Genomic DNA, 19,314 nt, shown 5'->3' with positions numbered 1-19,314 from the left:
AGTTACTAGGATTATTAGCATATCCAAGGAGCAAATTACATTTTGCACTTTTACACTTTCTTGAAATTCCACATTCCACTCCTTCCTCTCTGCTTCGATTTTACAATCGCAGTCCATGTCATACCCTTTTGGTCAAGGGTCTCGTTTGGTAGAGCTGTGAAAAAGTGATTATAAATTATACATTATAACTTAATAGATTATGGCTTATAGCTGTGAATATAAGCTGTTAACTTGTTTGATGTAGCTGTGAAATTATGAATTTAAGCAGTAGAGTAGCATTTGGTTAATAAGCCGTAAAATAATTTTTTACTGTATAATTGTCATTTCTGTCCTTATATGATATAAAAATGATTATTTTGTCATTTTTTTCAGTTTTAATTTTAAAAAAAAATATTTCATTAATAAAAGTTAATATAATTAGTATTAATTAGTATCAATTAATATAAAAATTGATGCATTTGCTAAAAATGTAATGGAAGTATTATTGTCATAATTATTTTTCATTGTAAATTAATTAGTATCAATTAATTGCTTAATTAGTATCAATTAATATTAAAATTATTAATTAGTATCAATTAACAGCTTAATTAGTATCAATTAATACTAAAATTATTAATTAGTATAAATTAATATTAATATTTAATTTTTATTAGTATCAATTAATATTAATAATCAACAATTGTTATTAATTAGTATCAATTAATAATTAATTCATTACAAAAGTATACAATATTAATTTATTAATAATTGATACCAATTAATATTGATTTTTTTTCTTTTTCTTCAGAAATATACAATTGTTTATTTTTAATTAATATAAAAATATACAATATGAATTTATTAATAATTAATACCAATTAATATTTATTTTTCAATTAATATTGATTTTTTTTCTTTTTCTTCAGAAATATACAATTTTTTTATTTTTTTAATTAATATTAATATGAATTAATATTAATATTTTGGTATTGACGAGGGCATTTAAGTAATTTTAGCCCCCCACACCAGCTATACGCTTAATTTAAAAGTTTAAGCACCCCTGACCATTTTTTGAAATAAATTTAAGCACCCCTGACCATCTTTTGAAATAAACTGAGAAATAGCTTGATTTAAGTTATAAACTGGTTAACTTAAACTGCACCAAACACAATATTTTAGCTTGAATTAAGCTAAAAATTGAAATAAACAGCTTCTAAGCTCTACCAAACAAGCCTAAGTTGCAATTACCGCCCAACAGGGAATCTCCATTCAAGAAGCTAAAGAAAAATAATCGCATTCATATTCTAGTAACAGAAAGTCTCACTATTGATCAAATGAATATTTCGATCCGATCAAATCGAGCGAATTGAACCGTCGCATTTTAGAAGGATGCTTAATGACGAACGAACGGTTGCGGATTAATTTTTTTCCAATCCGTCTAATTTTGGACGGATAGTGAATTTGATATTCATTTGGCCGCAATCGAATCGCCAAACTGCGAGTACCCCTAATAATTTGTAAAGCTTTGTATTTTCAATTTATTTAGATATTATATTTGTATTTTCAATTAAAAAAGAGTTTAAATATTCTATTATGTTTTCAATTTGAAAATCCTATAATCAAATGGTAAGAGTTGATATTTATATTTTTGTGTAAAAAATATCAAACTTAATTGTCTTTTTTTTAAAAAGTCGAATTAAATATTTTTTGAATAAAAAGAATAATGAAATTGTTTGATAATGCATGATTTTTTTTATATGTATTTATTATTAATATTTGACAATTTACTTGATAATTTTTTGATTATGTTTAGTTGAATTGTTATAAAAAAAAATGTTGACAAGTTGTATTATGTTTAAAATTTATAAAAATTTAAACAGTTAAACGGACTTTCATCTATTTCCCAATTCGCCAATCTGTATCCATCAATTCGACAGACGGATGCAGATTGATTTTTTCCAATCCGCCAATCTGACAGTGGATGACGGAATTGGAGATTTTTTGGCTGGAACCAAACAACAAGCACCCCCCTATCTCTCGCTCCCAGAGTAGAGCTCTCCTGCTATCGAACCTGTGTACTCTCAACAACAAAGAACCATCTCTCTCATACATGCATATATAATAAAAACATATGCCCAAATTCTGATAAATGCTATTGCATACACAATGCTATCGAACATATGCACAAATAATGTAAATAATAAGGTTCTCTACTTATCCTTTAGGTCATCTCGGTCCAGACAATTCAGCATTAGGCAAATTGGGGGTGGAGTCAGGCAAATTGGGGGTGGAGTAAACAATCCGATTAAATTCAAAAGGTGGGACCCATGCAAATTCCGGGCGGGATAACTCCAACTGCGGCCACTCCTCCCATTTTTCTGCCAAGCCATCACCTTCGAGCATTCTGATAACCTCTGACATCTTAGGCCGGTCCATTGGAGCCGCTTGTGTACAGAGCAGTGCTACTTGGATCAGCTGCACAACTTCATCGGCTTCAAAATAACTGTTCTGCAGATTTGGATCTACCAGCATTTCCAACTTGTTCTCTTTGAAGAGTCTTTTAACCTGAGAAAAATTGCAAAAATGTGCTTCATAACGGCCCAAACACGGCTAAGTGAAAAGACAACTAAAATTATAAACAAAATATAGAAATCCAAAAACTGAATGCTTTATCAGCCAATGTCGATAGAAATTATGCTTATACAGTAGCATTTTGGAATGTACACTCCGAAACAAAGTGGAATGGTCTAATTAGGTAGTTTATAGAATTAGTGGGTTCAGTGGATAGGGCTCGGTGCGAAAATGCTTTCAACCTGTGTTCGAGTCCCCATTGCCTCTCAGTGTGGCGCCCTTGCGTTCCCCTGGTCCGGCTTGCTGGATCAAAAGCTGGGGGAGCCTTGCCCGGGGCTGGGGTTTGGCTGAGCCCGTGCCACCCCTTTTTTTTCCTAACAAAAAAGGGGGGGGGGGGGGGGGGGGGGGGGTGGGGTGGTTGAATGTAAGTTGCATCTAGTTGATGAGTCCAAATTGGCAAGTAGATTACGAATCTTATTGTGTAGATTGTGCATCACTAGTCGATGTCGATTGTGCCCCATATGGCTTCTGCCCTATGAGCAATGTCAATGGGGTTTGTATGTTCTTCTTTATCTTATGTCATGTGCCAGGCAAATCCTTGCAATACAACTTGGCACAGTGGATCTATCACACAAGGATTCCGAATCAGCAGATACAAAATCTTGAATCCACATGAAATATAAGAATTCTCAAAGAGAGAATGAATATTATTTATCAAAAAGTTGTAATACCCTTGGGCATGCGTAGCTATTTATAATAAACCAAGTCTTGGAGACATGGCAAACTAAAAAAAGTGATCTAAAATTAGGAAAGTAAAATCAACACAAATTAACAAACCTAATACCCTTAGAATATTCTATACTAAAATTATAAGCTTCCTAATGAAATAATATATCAAAAATATAAATATACAAATATAAAAACCTCTAAAATCATGTACTACATCATAGTAGTTTTAAGGTAAACAAATTAGAAACATGAAAAACAAAAACCATGAGAATTACAATGTACATGAAATAGTAAGGGAAAATAATGAAGCATACCCAATTTAGCAGCAAGACATCATCATCATTTGCAGCACGATCAAATGCTCTCTGTCCAGTGATCAGCTCTAACAACATAATCCCATAGCCAAAGACATCAGTCTTCTCTGACGACTTCCCTGTAGAGAGATATTCTGGAGCCATATGCCCGACAGTGCCACAAACTGTCGTCGTAACATGGGTACCTCTATAATCCATAAGTTTGGCCAACCCAAAATCACCAACAACAGCCTCAAACTCCTCACCTAACAGAATATTTGCAGCTTTCACATCACGATGAATGATCTTTGGATCACAGTGATCATGCAAATAAGAAAGCCCTCTTGCAGATCCCATTGAGATGCTCTTCCTTGTTGGCCAATCAAGTGGTGGTTTTGACGGTGGACGTTCTACAATATATTTTACCCAAAGGAATGCTATCAGTCACACATTTCCAATTGCACAAAGCTAACAGAATTAACTGTTGGAAGCCAATTTGTTTCGTATTCAGAAATTCAAAATGAAATAGCTGGTCTGGTAACAGACTAAAATGATAGCAAATGAAGTAGATGTCATAAATGCTTCATTTTGACAAGATATAAATATACAATATATACACATGGAAAGAAGTGTATCCAACATGTAGGATAAGGCTTGCAGCATAACAGTTTTGATTATCAATATCTTGTATGAATGCTAGAGTGATACACAATATAACAAAAATAAGGCACCATTGATTAATAACACAAAAGCGCCATTTGGTGAAAGAAGGAACTTGTATTAAATAAAAAAGGCGGGTTTCAATTATGAGGGATGAGGTTTGTAGCATAACAATTTTAATTATCTTCATTGGCATATAATTTGCCAGAATAATACACAGTGTGTCAAAAATTAGGCACCAAGTATTGAGTAGAATAGAATAGAGCTTCCTAGAGAGGGACTTATCACCAAAAAGAAATTAACCCTCTTTATTTTGGATAATAAGGAAATAGCTCACTACAAACTGTCAATTTACCAACACAAATTGTAGGTGTTTCTGGAATGAATTTCTCTGTGGGTTACTTCACATACAGTTTTATCAAATCTAGCACAATAGCACAACAAAAGACAACAAGTAGTACCTCTTAAACATGATGCAACACTTCCATTAACCATGTATGGATAAACAAGCAGTCGCTCTGTTGGTGTCATGCAAAAACCACGTAGTCGCAAAAGATTTGGATGCACAGCCAAGCCGATCATTTCTATTTCTGTTTGAAACTGCAACTCCCCACCTAGTGTCCGCTCGTCTTTAAGTCTTTTTACTGCCACTAACGAACCATCAGCAAGGCATCCCTTGTACACCTTACCAAATCCACCCCTTCCGAGAATTCTTTTATTGCTAAAAGTATCAGTTGCAATTTGCAATTCTCGCAAAGAAAACCTTTTGAGCTGTCCCAAGTGGACTTCTAGATCCTCTTCGTCTGAGGAGAGATAAATAGTGAAAAGACATATCCCAACAGTCAATTTAATCTATTTTTGAGTGAAGAGCACAAACCAGATAGATCAAAGAAATTTTCTAGTTGTTTCCTTCTGTGCCACCATGCAAACCCAAGTACTGGTGCAACAAAAAGTAAGGCAGCAGCAGCAGCAGCTGCACCTTCAACAATTGCTCCAGCGGCACTATTTCCTCCTGAAATCCATTGAAAAACCAAATATTACAACTCAACGCTGTTTTTCAAATCAAAAAACACCGAAACATATGCATTAAAATGCCAACAACAAATTACCTAAATACTGGTTCAAGAATAACATTCCAACAAAATATTTCTTTTCTTTTCCTACTTGATAAGTACAACTCAAAAAATTGGCACACTTCAGAAGAAATAATAATTCAATTAACAACCCTTCTTAGACCAAACATTAACCTTATAATTTAACACTCCTATTAACTTTTAGGTAATTCGGCAAAAAACTAGTAGCAAAAATAATGCAGCATCGATATCAACGAAGTAAAACTCTACTCTTCACACTTTTGGGGTGCATTGGTAGACTAAATTCTTAATTACAGATGTGTGCATTTTATAGATAACTTCCAGAAAATATTAGTAGCGTAGAATAGTTTCCTTTGTCCATATGGAACAAATGGAAAGGATTTGCAAATTAAAATTCACCGACAAAATCATAGAGTACTAGTATCAGCCACAATAACAGACATTACCAGGAGAAGCAATTGTTGATGGTGGAACAAATGGAGGAGGGGAAAGTGGTAGAGATCCAGGGCAAGTTCTCCCAGTAACTGGTCCACATAGATTTAAGTTATTAGCAAAACTGCAGACGGTAAACAAAAAAAATTAGCATAGTGTTCATACAAGATCACTATGGTTAACAACATTTCTCTAACAAGAAACCTCAAGGGAGTGAATGATGAAAATGAGCCATTGTCTGGAACAGGTCCTGATAAGCGATTGTTTGATAAATCACTGCAAACCACATTGTGAGAATATAATGTCACATCACCATATCTAAATCTGCTGATGGGGAGAAAAGATTATGAAAAAGAAAAAGAGGAAAACCAAAATTTTAGCATGAAGGAGATCAATAACATCGAGGCACTTACAGGACTTGCAGTGCTGTGATATTAGTCAAGGACAATGGAATAGAACCAGAAAGGCTGTTGTTGTTGAGCCGCCTACCCTTACATAGACATACCAAGAGAACAATGTTAAGTTCAAACATAATTAGAATGGCCTTACATGGCATAAATAGAAGATGCACACAAATTCATTTGCCCAGATAAAGCATGAGGATATGGAATGAAGTATGGGTAGCACCTAAAAAAATGCCCATCTCTCTTTGGGATTTTATGACCTTGCTATGATCCACCATACCAAAGACAATGTATGTAAGAAGCAAGGTGTTAATTCCTAGAAAAGAGGATTCATGTACCAAACTCCATGTTGAGTTGCCAATGCATGTGTTTCTCTCACTACCAATTTTTTAGGAGTATCGGTTTTAGAATTTGTGTATGCTTTGTAAATAAGCTAATTCCACAAAATCCGCCCCCCCCCCCCAAAAAAAAAAAAAAAAGAAAAAGAAAAAGAGTTTCCTACAAGTACATGCAATAGGACAATGTTCTACATAATAAACCCAAAAGGTAATTTATTTTGTTTTTTTCCCTTGTTATCACAAGCATTGTTTGAAGAGGGGGGAGATGATTCGTAAATAGGCGCAGACAGTGAAAAAGGTTGATCATGGTCAAAGAAATAGACTAAGGATTCCCATATTGAAGTTTAACGAGTACTAAAGGTTGATCATCACAAATAGAATCCTCAAATAAATACACAGTGAATGCTAAATACAAGTTTCTTTGTGCCGTTCATAGTCTTTGAACTCTAGGTTCCATACATGGTCAAAGAAACACAATGCATCAAAAAGAGGTCTAATTTAAATATAAAAAAATAAAATTAAATAAAAAATAAAATTTGCCTGACCAACCATCTGATGCACATCATTTTTTTCATACTTCAAGTTTCTTCAATTATATATATATACATGTGTGTGTGTGTGTGTGTGTATAATTTTCTGATTTAATGCATAAAGAAATTAAAATGTTATTATAAGTTAAACTCATGTCACTGAGACTTCAAACTTGATGGTTTCCTCATGAAACAACACAAAGCTTAAAATGTTCTCTGAAACATTGATCAACACCTCCATCATGAATTAAGAATTAGCCAAAAACTGTGAATTCTTAATAATGGACTTTTAGAGTGTGATGTAAAAAATGGAACGAATGTGTCCAGAGATTTAAACCATCACCTAGGATGTGACCATAATGACTTGATAGATGACATAAATCTTGAACTTGATAATCCAATTGAGAATTAACAAAAAAACGCGAGTTCTTAATAATGGGCTTTTAGAGTGTGACATTAAAACATGGCACGAATGTGTCTAGAGACGCAAACAGTCATCTAGGGTGTGACCATTGTGATTTGATAGACAACACAAAACTTGAACTCAACCATCCAAATGAGAATTAGCCAAAAAACGCAAGTTGTTTGGGATGTTCTAAATAAGTGCACTTTTTGACTTTTCATAAAAAAAAATGTGTAGAAAAGTTGAGAGGAGATGTTGATTGATGTGACCCAAATAAGTGTATGTATGCAAAAAAAAGTGCACTTTTTTAGTGCATGCCAAGCACCTACTTAATTAATGATAGTGTCAATTAACAAATTGAAATGATATCTGATATCCAATGCCAATGTGTTACCATGTTCTACAAGAATTATATTATTGACTTTACTATAATAATAATAATAAACAATTAGAAATTTCAGAAACCTATATATCCAATACATAGTGTAATGTATCCATATAAAAACCTATTTTCCAATAAGTAAAAAGCCTTCTGCTAAATGACTTGAGAATGATGAAAGGAATATAATAAACAGGAATGAACTCAAATAGAGCAATTGATGAAGGTGAAGATGTGTGTGCATATTGGATTGGTAAATGAATTAAGAAATCTCAAAAAGAATATGACAAACCAAACTGAAATTAACTAAAGCAATCAAAGGAAAATGGTGAAGAATGTGCATGCATACAGGAATTGCAGTTTCGTCAGCCTGCTCAATGTGTCTGGTATGGGACCAGTGAAACTGTTCAAATACAGATCCAAGGTCACCAAATTTGTCAAATTCCCAAGATCACTGGGAATCGATCCACTTATGTTGTTACCATAAAGCTCCCTGTCATATGAAAATTGAACTTAACATCTAAGCAAGTTACAATGAAAAGCACAAGATTAAAAGGAAAAAATAGTATTTAACCAAGTATCTTTTACTGTATTATCAATTTTAGGCATCCAAAAGCAGGCATCTTTATACTCCATTACTTTAACATATTTGTAGTAGTCAATTCGTTTAATGGTGCAGGGCTAAAAGTTCATGTAAAGCATGCAGTTGGGCCTAAGCTTCAAATGGTGAGCAATGCATACACCTCAAGACAGGAACTGCAAACCTCACCATTCACCGTTTAATTAAACCAAAAAGTTACGCCCTCTTATTAATTTGCTTAGCTCTTACTTTAAATCCAAGAGATGACTATCAAATTAACATGAATAGGATTATATACATCCAAGGCAGTCAACAAAAACCTTCATCTTTGATTTAGGACCAATGCGGGAAACACTCTCCCACAGGTAGTGACCCCAAAATTGATGTACAGGAACATGGTAAGAGGCTTTTAGCGGTGAAATTTTAAATGCTAGTATGGGGCCAAAATCTTGGTGAGTTTTTTCTTTTTAAGATTTTATGGTTTGTATGGAGGTGACAAAAGGATGAGAGCTTGAGGGTGAAAAGAAGGGACTGTATGGGCTGTTCTAGGCCTGTGAATTGTTCTCATTAATAGTTAAAAGCCATCATGTGTTATTTTTACTGCAAGGGTAGAGTTCTTGAAGGAACAAGGGGGTAAGGCTTAGTTTTTAACGGTAGGAGGAGGAAAATCAAATTTGGTTGTGGGGCTTGTGGCTGTTATTTATTGGCTACTACTACTGCCATGCAGATATTTGAGTGACAAGACAGCAAGTCAAAGCCTTAGTAATATAAACATGTAAATATATGACTGAGGAATAGGGAAACTAAAGTTGAAATAATATCTTACAAAGGTGAGAAAAACAGATGCACTCATAAGTTGGTAGACACACAAAAAGGTTGATTGGTGGAGGTATAGACTCCACCAACCCAGAGAAGCCAGATAACATAAACATCCAACTTTAAATTTTGCAGAATCTCTCTATGTCGCTCAAGTAAGGAACGGGAGAATTGCACATAAATCAAGCACAAGAAACAAGTTTGTCATCTTAAAACTATAAAGACAAACAATTTAATCACAATTTACTCTTCAAAATTATCATTGAAAATAATTCTTACCAGAAACATTATTAGACTAAATGAAATATTCTTCTTTTGCCAACAATACAAACAGAACAATTTGAATGACAACATAATGAGAAGATGCATATAGTGAAACTTTCAGGAAACAAAATGTGAATCTGCCCAAGACAATAAATTTCAACATAGTTACACAAGACTTACAGGTGCTTTAAATTTTTAAGCTGACAAAGCTGAGGAACTATTTGACCAGATAATCCTGCATTTCCAAGATCACTGAAGAAGAGACAAACAACCATCATCCAATGCATCAGCTACAAATCGGAATAAAGTTAAAACACTTCGTAGAAGTTTATGTTTGCATGCCAATTGACATCATCGAGAAAGAAGGTAACTAACACTCTTATAACACTACTTTCATTGTTACATGTAACATGAAACCATGTGCAAGGGTTCATAAGTGTAGGATCCCAGCTCCGCAGAACATCCTTAGGATCTTCTAAATTAGTTTGTAGGCTGCGCAAAGCATCAACTGTTTACAGACGCAAGCAATAGGCATCAGCTGCTGGAACGAACAACAAATAACATAAACTCAATATTTTATTTTCATATTGTCATTGATTACTGGAAAAATAAAAATAAAATCGATTTTGTAGTTATTCCCTCACACACAAAATCAATTTTTTGGCTTCGCCACTACACCCAAGGACTTGTAATATTTAATTACAGACTTTGGTGCCTGTACAGTTAGTTTGTATAACAAATATATAAGTTGGGTCAATGCCACTGTCATCTACCTTCTACAGTTCTTCAACTATGGAATATTATAATATTCATACAAACTTCGAAGTCCTTTTTAACTCAGTCCACCATTAAAAATTGGCCAAAAAGAAAAAATACTAATCTAGTGACTCATAGTTCATGCAATGCAACCGCACACCTTGATTAGAACTTCCAGGCCAAGTTGAAGTTTTAGTCAAAAAAAAACAAAAAACCACTATAAAAAAGTCTAACTTTTATCATTACCTTTTGCATAATTTTTCATAAAATGTCAAAAAATCACTAAAAAGTCGATTCTCAAAACAATTCTTACTCTGCTATAACACGAAACCGGATACATAATATTTTACAAAATTTGTCGATGGGATCCTAATCTAAAAAAATATTAGGCTTTTTTCAAGTTCAAATCTCAACTTGAGAGGTTCGTAGGTACACTATAGTTTTCGTTTTGATAACACCAATCGTTTATTTTGTAGAGTATTCCATCTATATGAAAAAAAAACTTAAACTGATCTGATGATAATCGTAAACTTTTTCATTTTACTGTGTTTGCCTTAAAAAACATAAATAGTCTACTTTCATAAACATACTTGTCGTACATTTTTTCAAAGATAAACGTAATAGAATAAAAATGTTGTTATTATTACATCAACCTAATTTTTTCCCGGGTTCTACAAAATAAATTGTTCAAATCTCTTAAGTTCTCTCATGAGATTTGAACTTGATAGACATTTTGCATTCTGTATCCCATTTTTTGATTGGTTTCCATGTTATTAGAGACAGAACTACAACTTTGAAGAACAAACACATTTCATCAAATCAATGCCACAAGAAAATCGAAAAACAACCAAATATCAAAAAATAAAATACAATTAATTCAGTACAGACGTTCCGTATTAGCATAGATCATCGTCAAAGTATGAAACGCCATGGTTAACCACAGGAGAGCCATATACTTGGTCAATCTCCTCCCTCTCGATCCACCACTCGCGAAACCATAGCACGTAGTGAATGTTGCAGAAACCTCCATCATTTCCAGCGAATGGTGCACCGAGCGAATCCAAATCGAAGGGCGATCTTTTCGTGACACGAAAACGAGTTTTGTGAACATTGTTGTACACTTTTTCTCGCTTAGATTTTCCTTTTACTTTCTTCATCTCTTCTCTGAAACTTTTTAGGTTGCTTTACTGCTGAAAGAGTGTGAACACGCTGACATTATTCATCCAAAACCGTCCTATCCGTATGTTGGGATTGAGTGATTGGGAGAGAAAAAGAAAAAAAAGAAATAGTGGGATGTATTTTTTTATTTTTTTATTTGGATAATTTAAAGCTAAGAAAAATGAGAAGAAGTAAAGAGAAATTGAGAAAGACTCGTTTCTTTTATAAGTTTTATTTTTAATCTTCTTAACAGTGAAGGAATTGAGAGAGAAAATAAATTATTATTTTTATAATATTAATTTTGTTTTTATAAAAATAAAAAAAATAAATGATTGATAATATAAAAAAATTATTTTGGTAATATAATATAAAATAATTTCTTTTCTTTTCTCTTAATGGAATCTAACCAAACAATAATGAAATAAATTACAATCATTTCTTTTCTTTTATTTATTCTTTATCCAAACAAAAATTAGAGAAATCAGAATCATTTCTTTTTTTTTTCTCTTCTCTTATAACTTAAGTAATACTTTACTTTCTTTTCTTTCCTAAGTTCCCAAACAGTGTAAGGCATGGTTAGGTTAGAGCATCCCGATTTGTCTTCTTTTAGTTTTTTTTTTAATTAAATTTTTTATCAAATTTGGTAAAAAAATTTCAAGTAAAGTGTTTCAACGGAAAATTTTAGGCGGTGTTTGCTACGTGTTCCACACATATTTCTGCCAATTAATTTGAGTGTAGTGTTTATTTTGAGTTTTAAAATTATAATTTCATACTCATTTTTTAAAACTTATTTTCAGGTGAGAAAATTTAGCTAATCTGGTCGTCTTCCCAGACGTCGTGACGTTTGACCTGTTGACCAGAACAGTATTTGATTTTTTTTTACACCTGTTATTTTTATATTGTAAATAAAAAATATTTTCATAATTTTTTAAATTTTTATATAAACTTTGAATATAATTTTTTAGTTGTGTATTTAGTTATGCGTTGTAAGATTTTTAATCAAAAAACTTTTCTAATTTTAAAAATTCAAAATTCTCTAAAAAACTCTTTCCAAAACTCATAACCAAACAAATTTTCTATACTCAAATCATAATTTCAAACTCACAAATTTAAAATACAACCCCATTCTCAAATTATATTTATAAACTTTTATCAAACGCTTCCTTGAGCTTTTATTAAAACACCAATTGTTCGGACGAATGACTAGACAAAAGTCTAGCCGATTGATCAGTCACCGTATTTTTTTGGGCAAATTTTTGTTTTGAGATAGTCATTTAAGAGGACATTCAGTGAAAGATTTTTGATATTCTCACTTTGATACTTAACCATTAGAACTTGAAAAGATTTGTTTTTTCATCAAATTTAAATTTGATGACAAAATTAATGAGCCATTGGAGGTGGTTTTATAGATATCAACAAATTCATACTAACAAAATAAAGAGAAAAAATGTAGACCTAAATATTTTACTAAATATCTCATATGGATGTGAAACTCACACCATATGAGTCTTATATAGATTTCACATTTACGTAAGACACTAGATAGAATATTTGGTAAAACATTTGGAATCCCTAACCTTGCTCAATACTAAGACCTTGTTTGGATAGTCGCTTTTAGGTTTTTCTTTAAAAAAAAAAAAAACTGAGATGTTATACCTTGTTTGGAATATAAGTTTTTAGTCAAATGGCAACTTTTCCCCAGTTCTGTTTCGATAATTCAAACTATTAAATATGTAAAATTCGCTAAGTCCTTCATTCATATAAAAATACATTAAGTCCTTCATTCATATAAAAATACATTAATTGAATATCAATAGCCACTTGATCAAATCATTAATCTATCAACGGTAAATATGATTTTTAAAATAAATTATTGACATAAATTGGTTTAGATCAAGTAGGTATCGATATCCGATCAACGTCATTTTATACAAGAATGAAATGTTCGACGAGCTCTACACATTAAACGATCCGAATTATAGAAACAAGACTTGTGGTGGGCCCTATAGGCCTAGACAACACGATTCAGTCCAAAATCTATTTCTTTAATCAAATAATTAAAAAGTCACTACAATTTATCAAATCACTCTTTTCATTTTTCTTAACATCTGTAAGTCATATAAGTTTAGCATAAATATACTGGGCTTTCTTAAAATTTTAATTCATATAATATTTTGTTTTATTTTTATAAGAAATTTGTTAATCGTACGAATAAAAAAATAATATTATTTTATTTTCATTAAAATATATATTTTAGTATATGTATTTTTGTATCTTCATATCTTGACCCTATTTGGCAAGTGAGTTTTTAGCTTTCATGACTAAAATTCACAAAAAGATAAAACAGGTTAAAATAGTCAATAAGACAAAATGTCACTTCAAACCCACAATCATTTTGCTTTTTTTCTTACAAATATCACATCCAATTACAAAAAAATTCAACCACCTTTCTAAAATATAAAAATTTTAACCTACTAAAATAGTCAAAAACTAAAGGCTCCGTTTGGCAAGTTGATTTCCAGGCTTTTTTGACTATTTTAGCCACAAAAGACAAAATAGGCTATTTTAGTCGCAAAAAACAAAACTTAGCATCAAACCCATAATTATTACACTATTCTCTCACAAAAAAAATTTAAAAAACTAAAAAGTCCTTCCAAAACTAAGTTTTTTAGCCCAGACTAAAATAGCCAAAAAAGCTAAAAAATCAAAAAGCCAATTCAGTTCCCAAACGGAGGCTAAAATAGCTAACTTTCCAAATGAGGCCCTTGTGTTTATCATTTTTAAATACTAAGGTAGCGTTTAGTACCGTTTACGTTTACAAAAAAATTTATAAACTGATTTTTGTTTATTTTTAAAAAAATATAAACTACATACTTGTTTGGTTTAAGCAAAATATTTAAAAAAATTAAAAAAACAGAAACTAAAAAATATGTTTATTCAGACGTAAAATATTTATATTTTTTTATTATTATTTATAACAATGGGATCATACAAATTATAATTTGGAAAAAAATATATGTGAAAAAAAATTAATTGAAAAAAAAAATTGGAAAAAAAAATATTTGAAAAAAAATTATTAGTCGAATTTTTAAATTTCTGTTTAAAAATCAACGTAAACTCTTTTTTTGAGTTTACGTTTTTTCCTCAAATTTATAAATTAAGACAACCATTTATAAACCCAAAAAATTATCCAACAAATTTTTTATGACAAATTTTAAAATTTTTATAAATATAAACCGAAAACAAAATGATTAACAAAGAGACCTTAAACTTTCACTAACATGTAAGGTCCATTGCAAAAATTCCGTATGTAAAAAATTAAAATTCATTAGACATCATCAAATTATTTTTATTAAACAATTTATAATCAAAATTATATTTAACATTCATATCACAAAAACAAACATGATTGATTATTAGATTTTGCAGATGATTAAACAAACACGATAACTTTGTCAAAGCTAATAATGTAGCAATGGTTTTAACAGATCATTGGAGGAACATTTTTTTTAGAACCATTGCTATGGTTTGGCTTTTGACATCTCTGGTAACTTGTCGCTAGTCTTGTTTTAATGGGACTGTTTATAACAGTTTTTATTAGTTGATTATATCTTATTTTAATATGAAAATTTATGTTAAATTATTTGGTATAACTTTTACTTATAGTTTATTATGTATAAATTATTTAAATAAATTAAAAAAATAATTATTTAAAAATTAGGAGATGTGTGCTTTTAACTTCCATTTTCTAATTATTAACTTTAACTTTAAAAAAATATACCAAATAGAGCCAATGTGTTTAATGTCTGATAAAATTGATTTATTGAATAAATAATTTTCACTGCGAGATTTGGATGATGAACAATTCAAATTACCGTTACAAGTTTTAGATGAGATTTACAAAATAATAAAATTCAAAAAATATAGAAAATAATGATAAATTGAATTAGACCCCATATATGATTACCAAAAGTATGCGGACACCATGTTGATGAATGTTTCACCAATTTATTTTGTCAGGCAATAAATTTCTAGAATTCCACAGTTCAGTTTGCGATATATTGTGGTCCTACAAATTTTGGTAATAAATTTGCAAAATTGATTAGAGTCCCATTTATTTTATTTTTTTGTTTGTTTAGCAGTTGGTTAGGTCTCTTTATGTGCACATTGACAAATCTCCTCTGATTCGGTCATTTTAATTTAGTGATCAGAGGTGTTTAGGTCAATTTATACCTATTTTAACTAATATTTTTCCTAGTTTGGAAAAAAAATAAGGGCTCTTTTGGGAACTGGGTTATATTCCGCTTCCTAGATTATAACCCACTTCCTCTCTCACAAAAAAACTGCTTATAAGTTATTTTTTACCAAAAAACTGATTATAATCATCTTCCCAAAATAACCCTAAGTCATCTATGCCGAGATCAAGAAATTAACAAGGAATTATTTTTTTACGACTTGATTCAATCAATTAAACCCTCAATAATTGTGGGGAGGGTACACCCACTAGCCACTCGAGATAAGCCTAAATGTTGGAGTCCGATTTTGTTGTCATAATTTTTCTTTTATAGTAATCTTATGGGACATTTATTCATAAATTTCTCTTTACCCGCTTATATTTCACTAAGTTTAAATTGTTTTCTTATGTTCCAATAAATTATATGGGTGACATAATTATCAAAATATCCTTAATAATAATAAGATAAAACCCACATTAATGTTCACATTATTAAATTTATTTAATGTAAATGTTCATATCATTGAACACTTAAAATAGTTCAAAAATAGTGCATACCAAATTGCTAAGGATTCAAAAAATATTTGTAAAAATAAAATTGTCCATAAATTATCTTAACTATGAGAATTAAAATTTAGTGAATCAAATGTTCAAAATAATAAGATTTATTGAAAGAGATATTTCATTGCAATTTTTCATCGTGACAATTTTAAATTAAAAATTAAATTTTGTGTCAAACAAAAACTTAAAGGCTTATTTATTTTTAGAGTTGGGTTGAGTGGGATTGTTAGAGTATCAGCATCAGGATCATTAAAATCGTTTTTTAGCTAAATTAACGATATAAATTTCAAAAAACCATTTCCATCAGTCTCGCTTGCAGCTCGTCAAAATTTGTGTTTACTACAGTATTTCGCTACAACAAGCGAGGTACCGTTCATCGCTATTTGTGTATTGCCGGATGTTCGCCCAAAAGTCCGGCTGGTCAACCCCCGGTCAACGGCATTTTTTTTTTTTTTAGTTTTACCATCACAAAGGAACATACGAATTGTTGGCTCGCAACTAATCAATTTAATTTAAAAAATATATGTATTTTAATAAGATTGAGTTATAATAGAGAGTTTAATGCCGTGGAGTGATTAGCTAAAATAGAAAAATGGCTTTTTTAGTTATAATTTGACTAAAAATTTAAAGAGATTGGTGTGGATACTCTTATGCCTCACTTGGAGACTAAATATTTTAGTTAAAAATTTTAAAAATTATTATAAATTGTCACATCATTCACTCTATTTTCCTACACATTTTTTTTGTAAAAATCCAAAAAATTACTAAAATAGTATTTTCTCAAACGAGACCTTAGTGTGAGAATTATTAGTGAGGGGATTAAAAAAAATTATGTTTATTTGTAATATATTTTAGTGAGAGGATTAATTATATAAAATATTATAAATACATTTTGATGTTTTTGATATATTTTAATATTAAAAATTATATTTTATAAATTTGTTTCATATTATATTATTTGAATATTTATATATATATATATATATATATATGATAATGTAATACCCAAAAAAAAAATCAAAAAATCAAAAACAAAATCACACACAATCACATAATATATTATGGGCAAAATAGTATTTTTCCAATCTAATTTCCCCACTAATTTTAAAACTCAGTCATGAGAGACTTTGCTAATTTCCACTTTCAAGTCCCATGCCAATCCAAACAACTACCAATTCCAAACTCCATTTTACAAATAAACATTTTTTTTTTTAGAGTAATACTAGGGATACTAAAAGCAGCATTTAATAGAGTTTTCTAAATATAATTTGAGAATAGAGTTGTATTTTAAGTTTGTGAGTTTTGAAATTATGATTTGAGTGCAAAAAATTTGTTTAGTGAATGAGTTTTGAAAAGAGTTTTAAATTGAATGAGAAATTTTTGATGTGACATATGATATTTGATACAAAAATTTATAACTCATAACCAAATACACACTCAAAATTTTATTCAAAACTCAAAAAAAACTTTAGTTTTTTTTTTTATATTTTTTTATATTTAAATTATAAAAAATAACAGGTGTCAATTGTAAAAAAATAAAATAAATAAGCACTGTTTCGGTCAACCGGATAGACGTCCAGGAGGACGACTGATTAGTCTAAATTTTTTTGCCTTTGAAAGAGTTTTCAAAAGTAAGTGTGAAATTAATTTTTGAAAACTCTAAACAAATAAGACACTCAAAACAAGTGGTGAAAATATATTTGGAGAAGCTAACCAAACATAGCCAAAATTTATACCAAATGTTTTACCAAATACCTCACATGAAATTGGTTCAAATCTATCCCTTATAAAACATTTGATAAAATATTTGATAAAATTTTTAAAACCTTTAACATTTTTTTATAATTTTTTTTTATGGTCCGTACTCAATATAAATCCAATCCCCTCCATCATCTTTCTTTCATCTTCCAAACCAATCAGGCCTAAGTGTTTTTTTTTTTTTTTTTAAATTTCTTTTAGTTTACTTTTGTCTTTAATAATTTTTTTTTAATTTATAAATTTAGCTCAATAACACTAATCAAAAAATTATAATTAAAAAAAAAATCAGAAAAGATAAAAATAAAGCAAAACAAATAATGTTTTTTGACTTATTTTTGCCTTTAATTATTTTTTTTTTCTAATTTAAAAAAAGGGTTTTTTATTGATAAATCTCATATAGAGATGTTCTATCCCAATAAGTCCACAAAGAAAAATTATAACCTAATTAGTCCCATGTGTTTATACTTTTATTCCATAAGGTCCTTTTTTCCTGATTTATATTTTTTATTGGACTATTATACCCTTTTTTCTATATGTTGATATATATTATATACAAAATAATATACATGTTTCCCTCTGTTTTTGTTGTGGTAGGATTTCGTTCCTATAAGAGAGAAGACGACGGCACATAGTTTGTGGTAGTGTTTCATTGCGACACGGTTTCATTCCTGTAGAAGAGAAGATGACGATTCAGAGTTTATGCTTTGTTTTGTTTTTTTTTGCCACAGTTATGATTTCAGCCAGAAATCAAAGGAAGAGAAAATGATTTGAATCAAAGAAACAGGGGTAATGGCTTACAAACTTGTTCAGTAGATTGACTAAAACCCACATTCAACTGGATTGAATCAAAGGGAAAGATGAGATGGATTTGAATACTTGTTCTTTGAAGGTGGGTTTAATTTGATTTGGATTTGTGGAATGGTGAAATTACACGGGTTGTTAATGATAGTGATATGATGGAGCTGAAGATGTGGGTGATAATTTTTTGTTTTCAGAGAGATTGAGTTTTTTTTTTTGATTTATAGTTCTATTGCTGCCATTATTTTTGGTTTTTTTGTCAATCAATGTGAATGTTCACATTTCAAATTGTTTAGAAGCTTAAGAAATGAGTGTTAGAATTGTGAAGAATGAAGTTTCTGATACAGTAATGTAGCTTTCTTTATAAAGAGATAAGGAGTGCTTGGTTTGATTCTGATTGCTGTAATGGTGGAATTGTAAGAGGTGTTAATAATAGTGATAATGATGAAGACGGAGACGAAAATTATGAAGATACAGAGGAGGATTTGTGTGGTGGTTTTTTTATTTTTTGAGAGATTGAATTTGGAGAAGACGAATACTGTGCTCTGTTTGATTACATTGTCCTAAGGTTAGTATG

At 30.5% G+C, this 19,314-nt stretch overlaps 1 protein-coding gene across 3 annotated transcripts; it reads right to left on the bottom strand.

Annotated features, from left to right (window-relative positions):
- Nucleotides 1-2,055: 2,055 nt before the first annotated feature.
- Nucleotides 2,056-11,538, bottom strand: LOC114296290 (somatic embryogenesis receptor kinase 2). Of its 3 annotated transcripts, none has more exons than XM_028240582.2 (11): nucleotides 11,117-11,538; nucleotides 9,848-9,980; nucleotides 9,653-9,724; nucleotides 8,162-8,305; nucleotides 6,172-6,243; nucleotides 5,963-6,034; nucleotides 5,773-5,882; nucleotides 5,110-5,244; nucleotides 4,694-5,035; nucleotides 3,594-3,982; nucleotides 2,056-2,544 (listed from the first exon to the last, which is right to left on the bottom strand). In XM_028240582.2, exons 1-11 carry the CDS (start codon nucleotides 11,337-11,339, stop codon nucleotides 2,206-2,208), a joined length of 2,031 nt encoding a protein of 676 aa, XP_028096383.2. In that variant the 5' UTR covers nucleotides 11,340-11,538; the 3' UTR covers nucleotides 2,056-2,205. The 3 variants fall into 3 exon arrangements, with proteins under 3 accessions (XP_028096383.2, XP_028096385.2, XP_028096386.2); XM_028240584.2 differs by having other exon boundaries at nucleotides 9,848-10,013; nucleotides 11,117-11,470; XM_028240585.2 differs by having other exon boundaries at nucleotides 9,848-10,010; nucleotides 11,117-11,345.
- Nucleotides 11,539-19,314: the final 7,776 nt, after the last annotated feature.

Source organism: Camellia sinensis, chromosome 9, assembly GCF_055761805.1.
Source record: "Camellia sinensis isolate YWXY chromosome 9, ASM5576180v1, whole genome shotgun sequence".
In the NCBI taxonomy this organism is placed as follows: domain Eukaryota; kingdom Viridiplantae; phylum Streptophyta; class Magnoliopsida; order Ericales; family Theaceae; genus Camellia; species Camellia sinensis.
Note: the sequence above shows the minus strand (reverse complement) of the source record. Positions and strands in the feature narration are given on the sequence as shown.

Coding starts and splice junctions, on each gene's coding strand:
- LOC114296290 (XM_028240582.2), bottom strand. CDS start 11,339: ATGTTCACAAAACTCGTTTTCGTGTCACGAAAAGATCGCCCTTCGATT. Junction 6,035..6,171: donor ATCACAGCACTGCAAGTCCT/GTAAGTGCCTCG, acceptor TGTGGTTTGCAG/TGATTTATCAAACAATCGCT. Junction 5,245..5,772: donor ATCAACAATTGCTTCTCCTG/GTAATGTCTGTT, acceptor AATGGATTTCAG/GAGGAAATAGTGCCGCTGGA.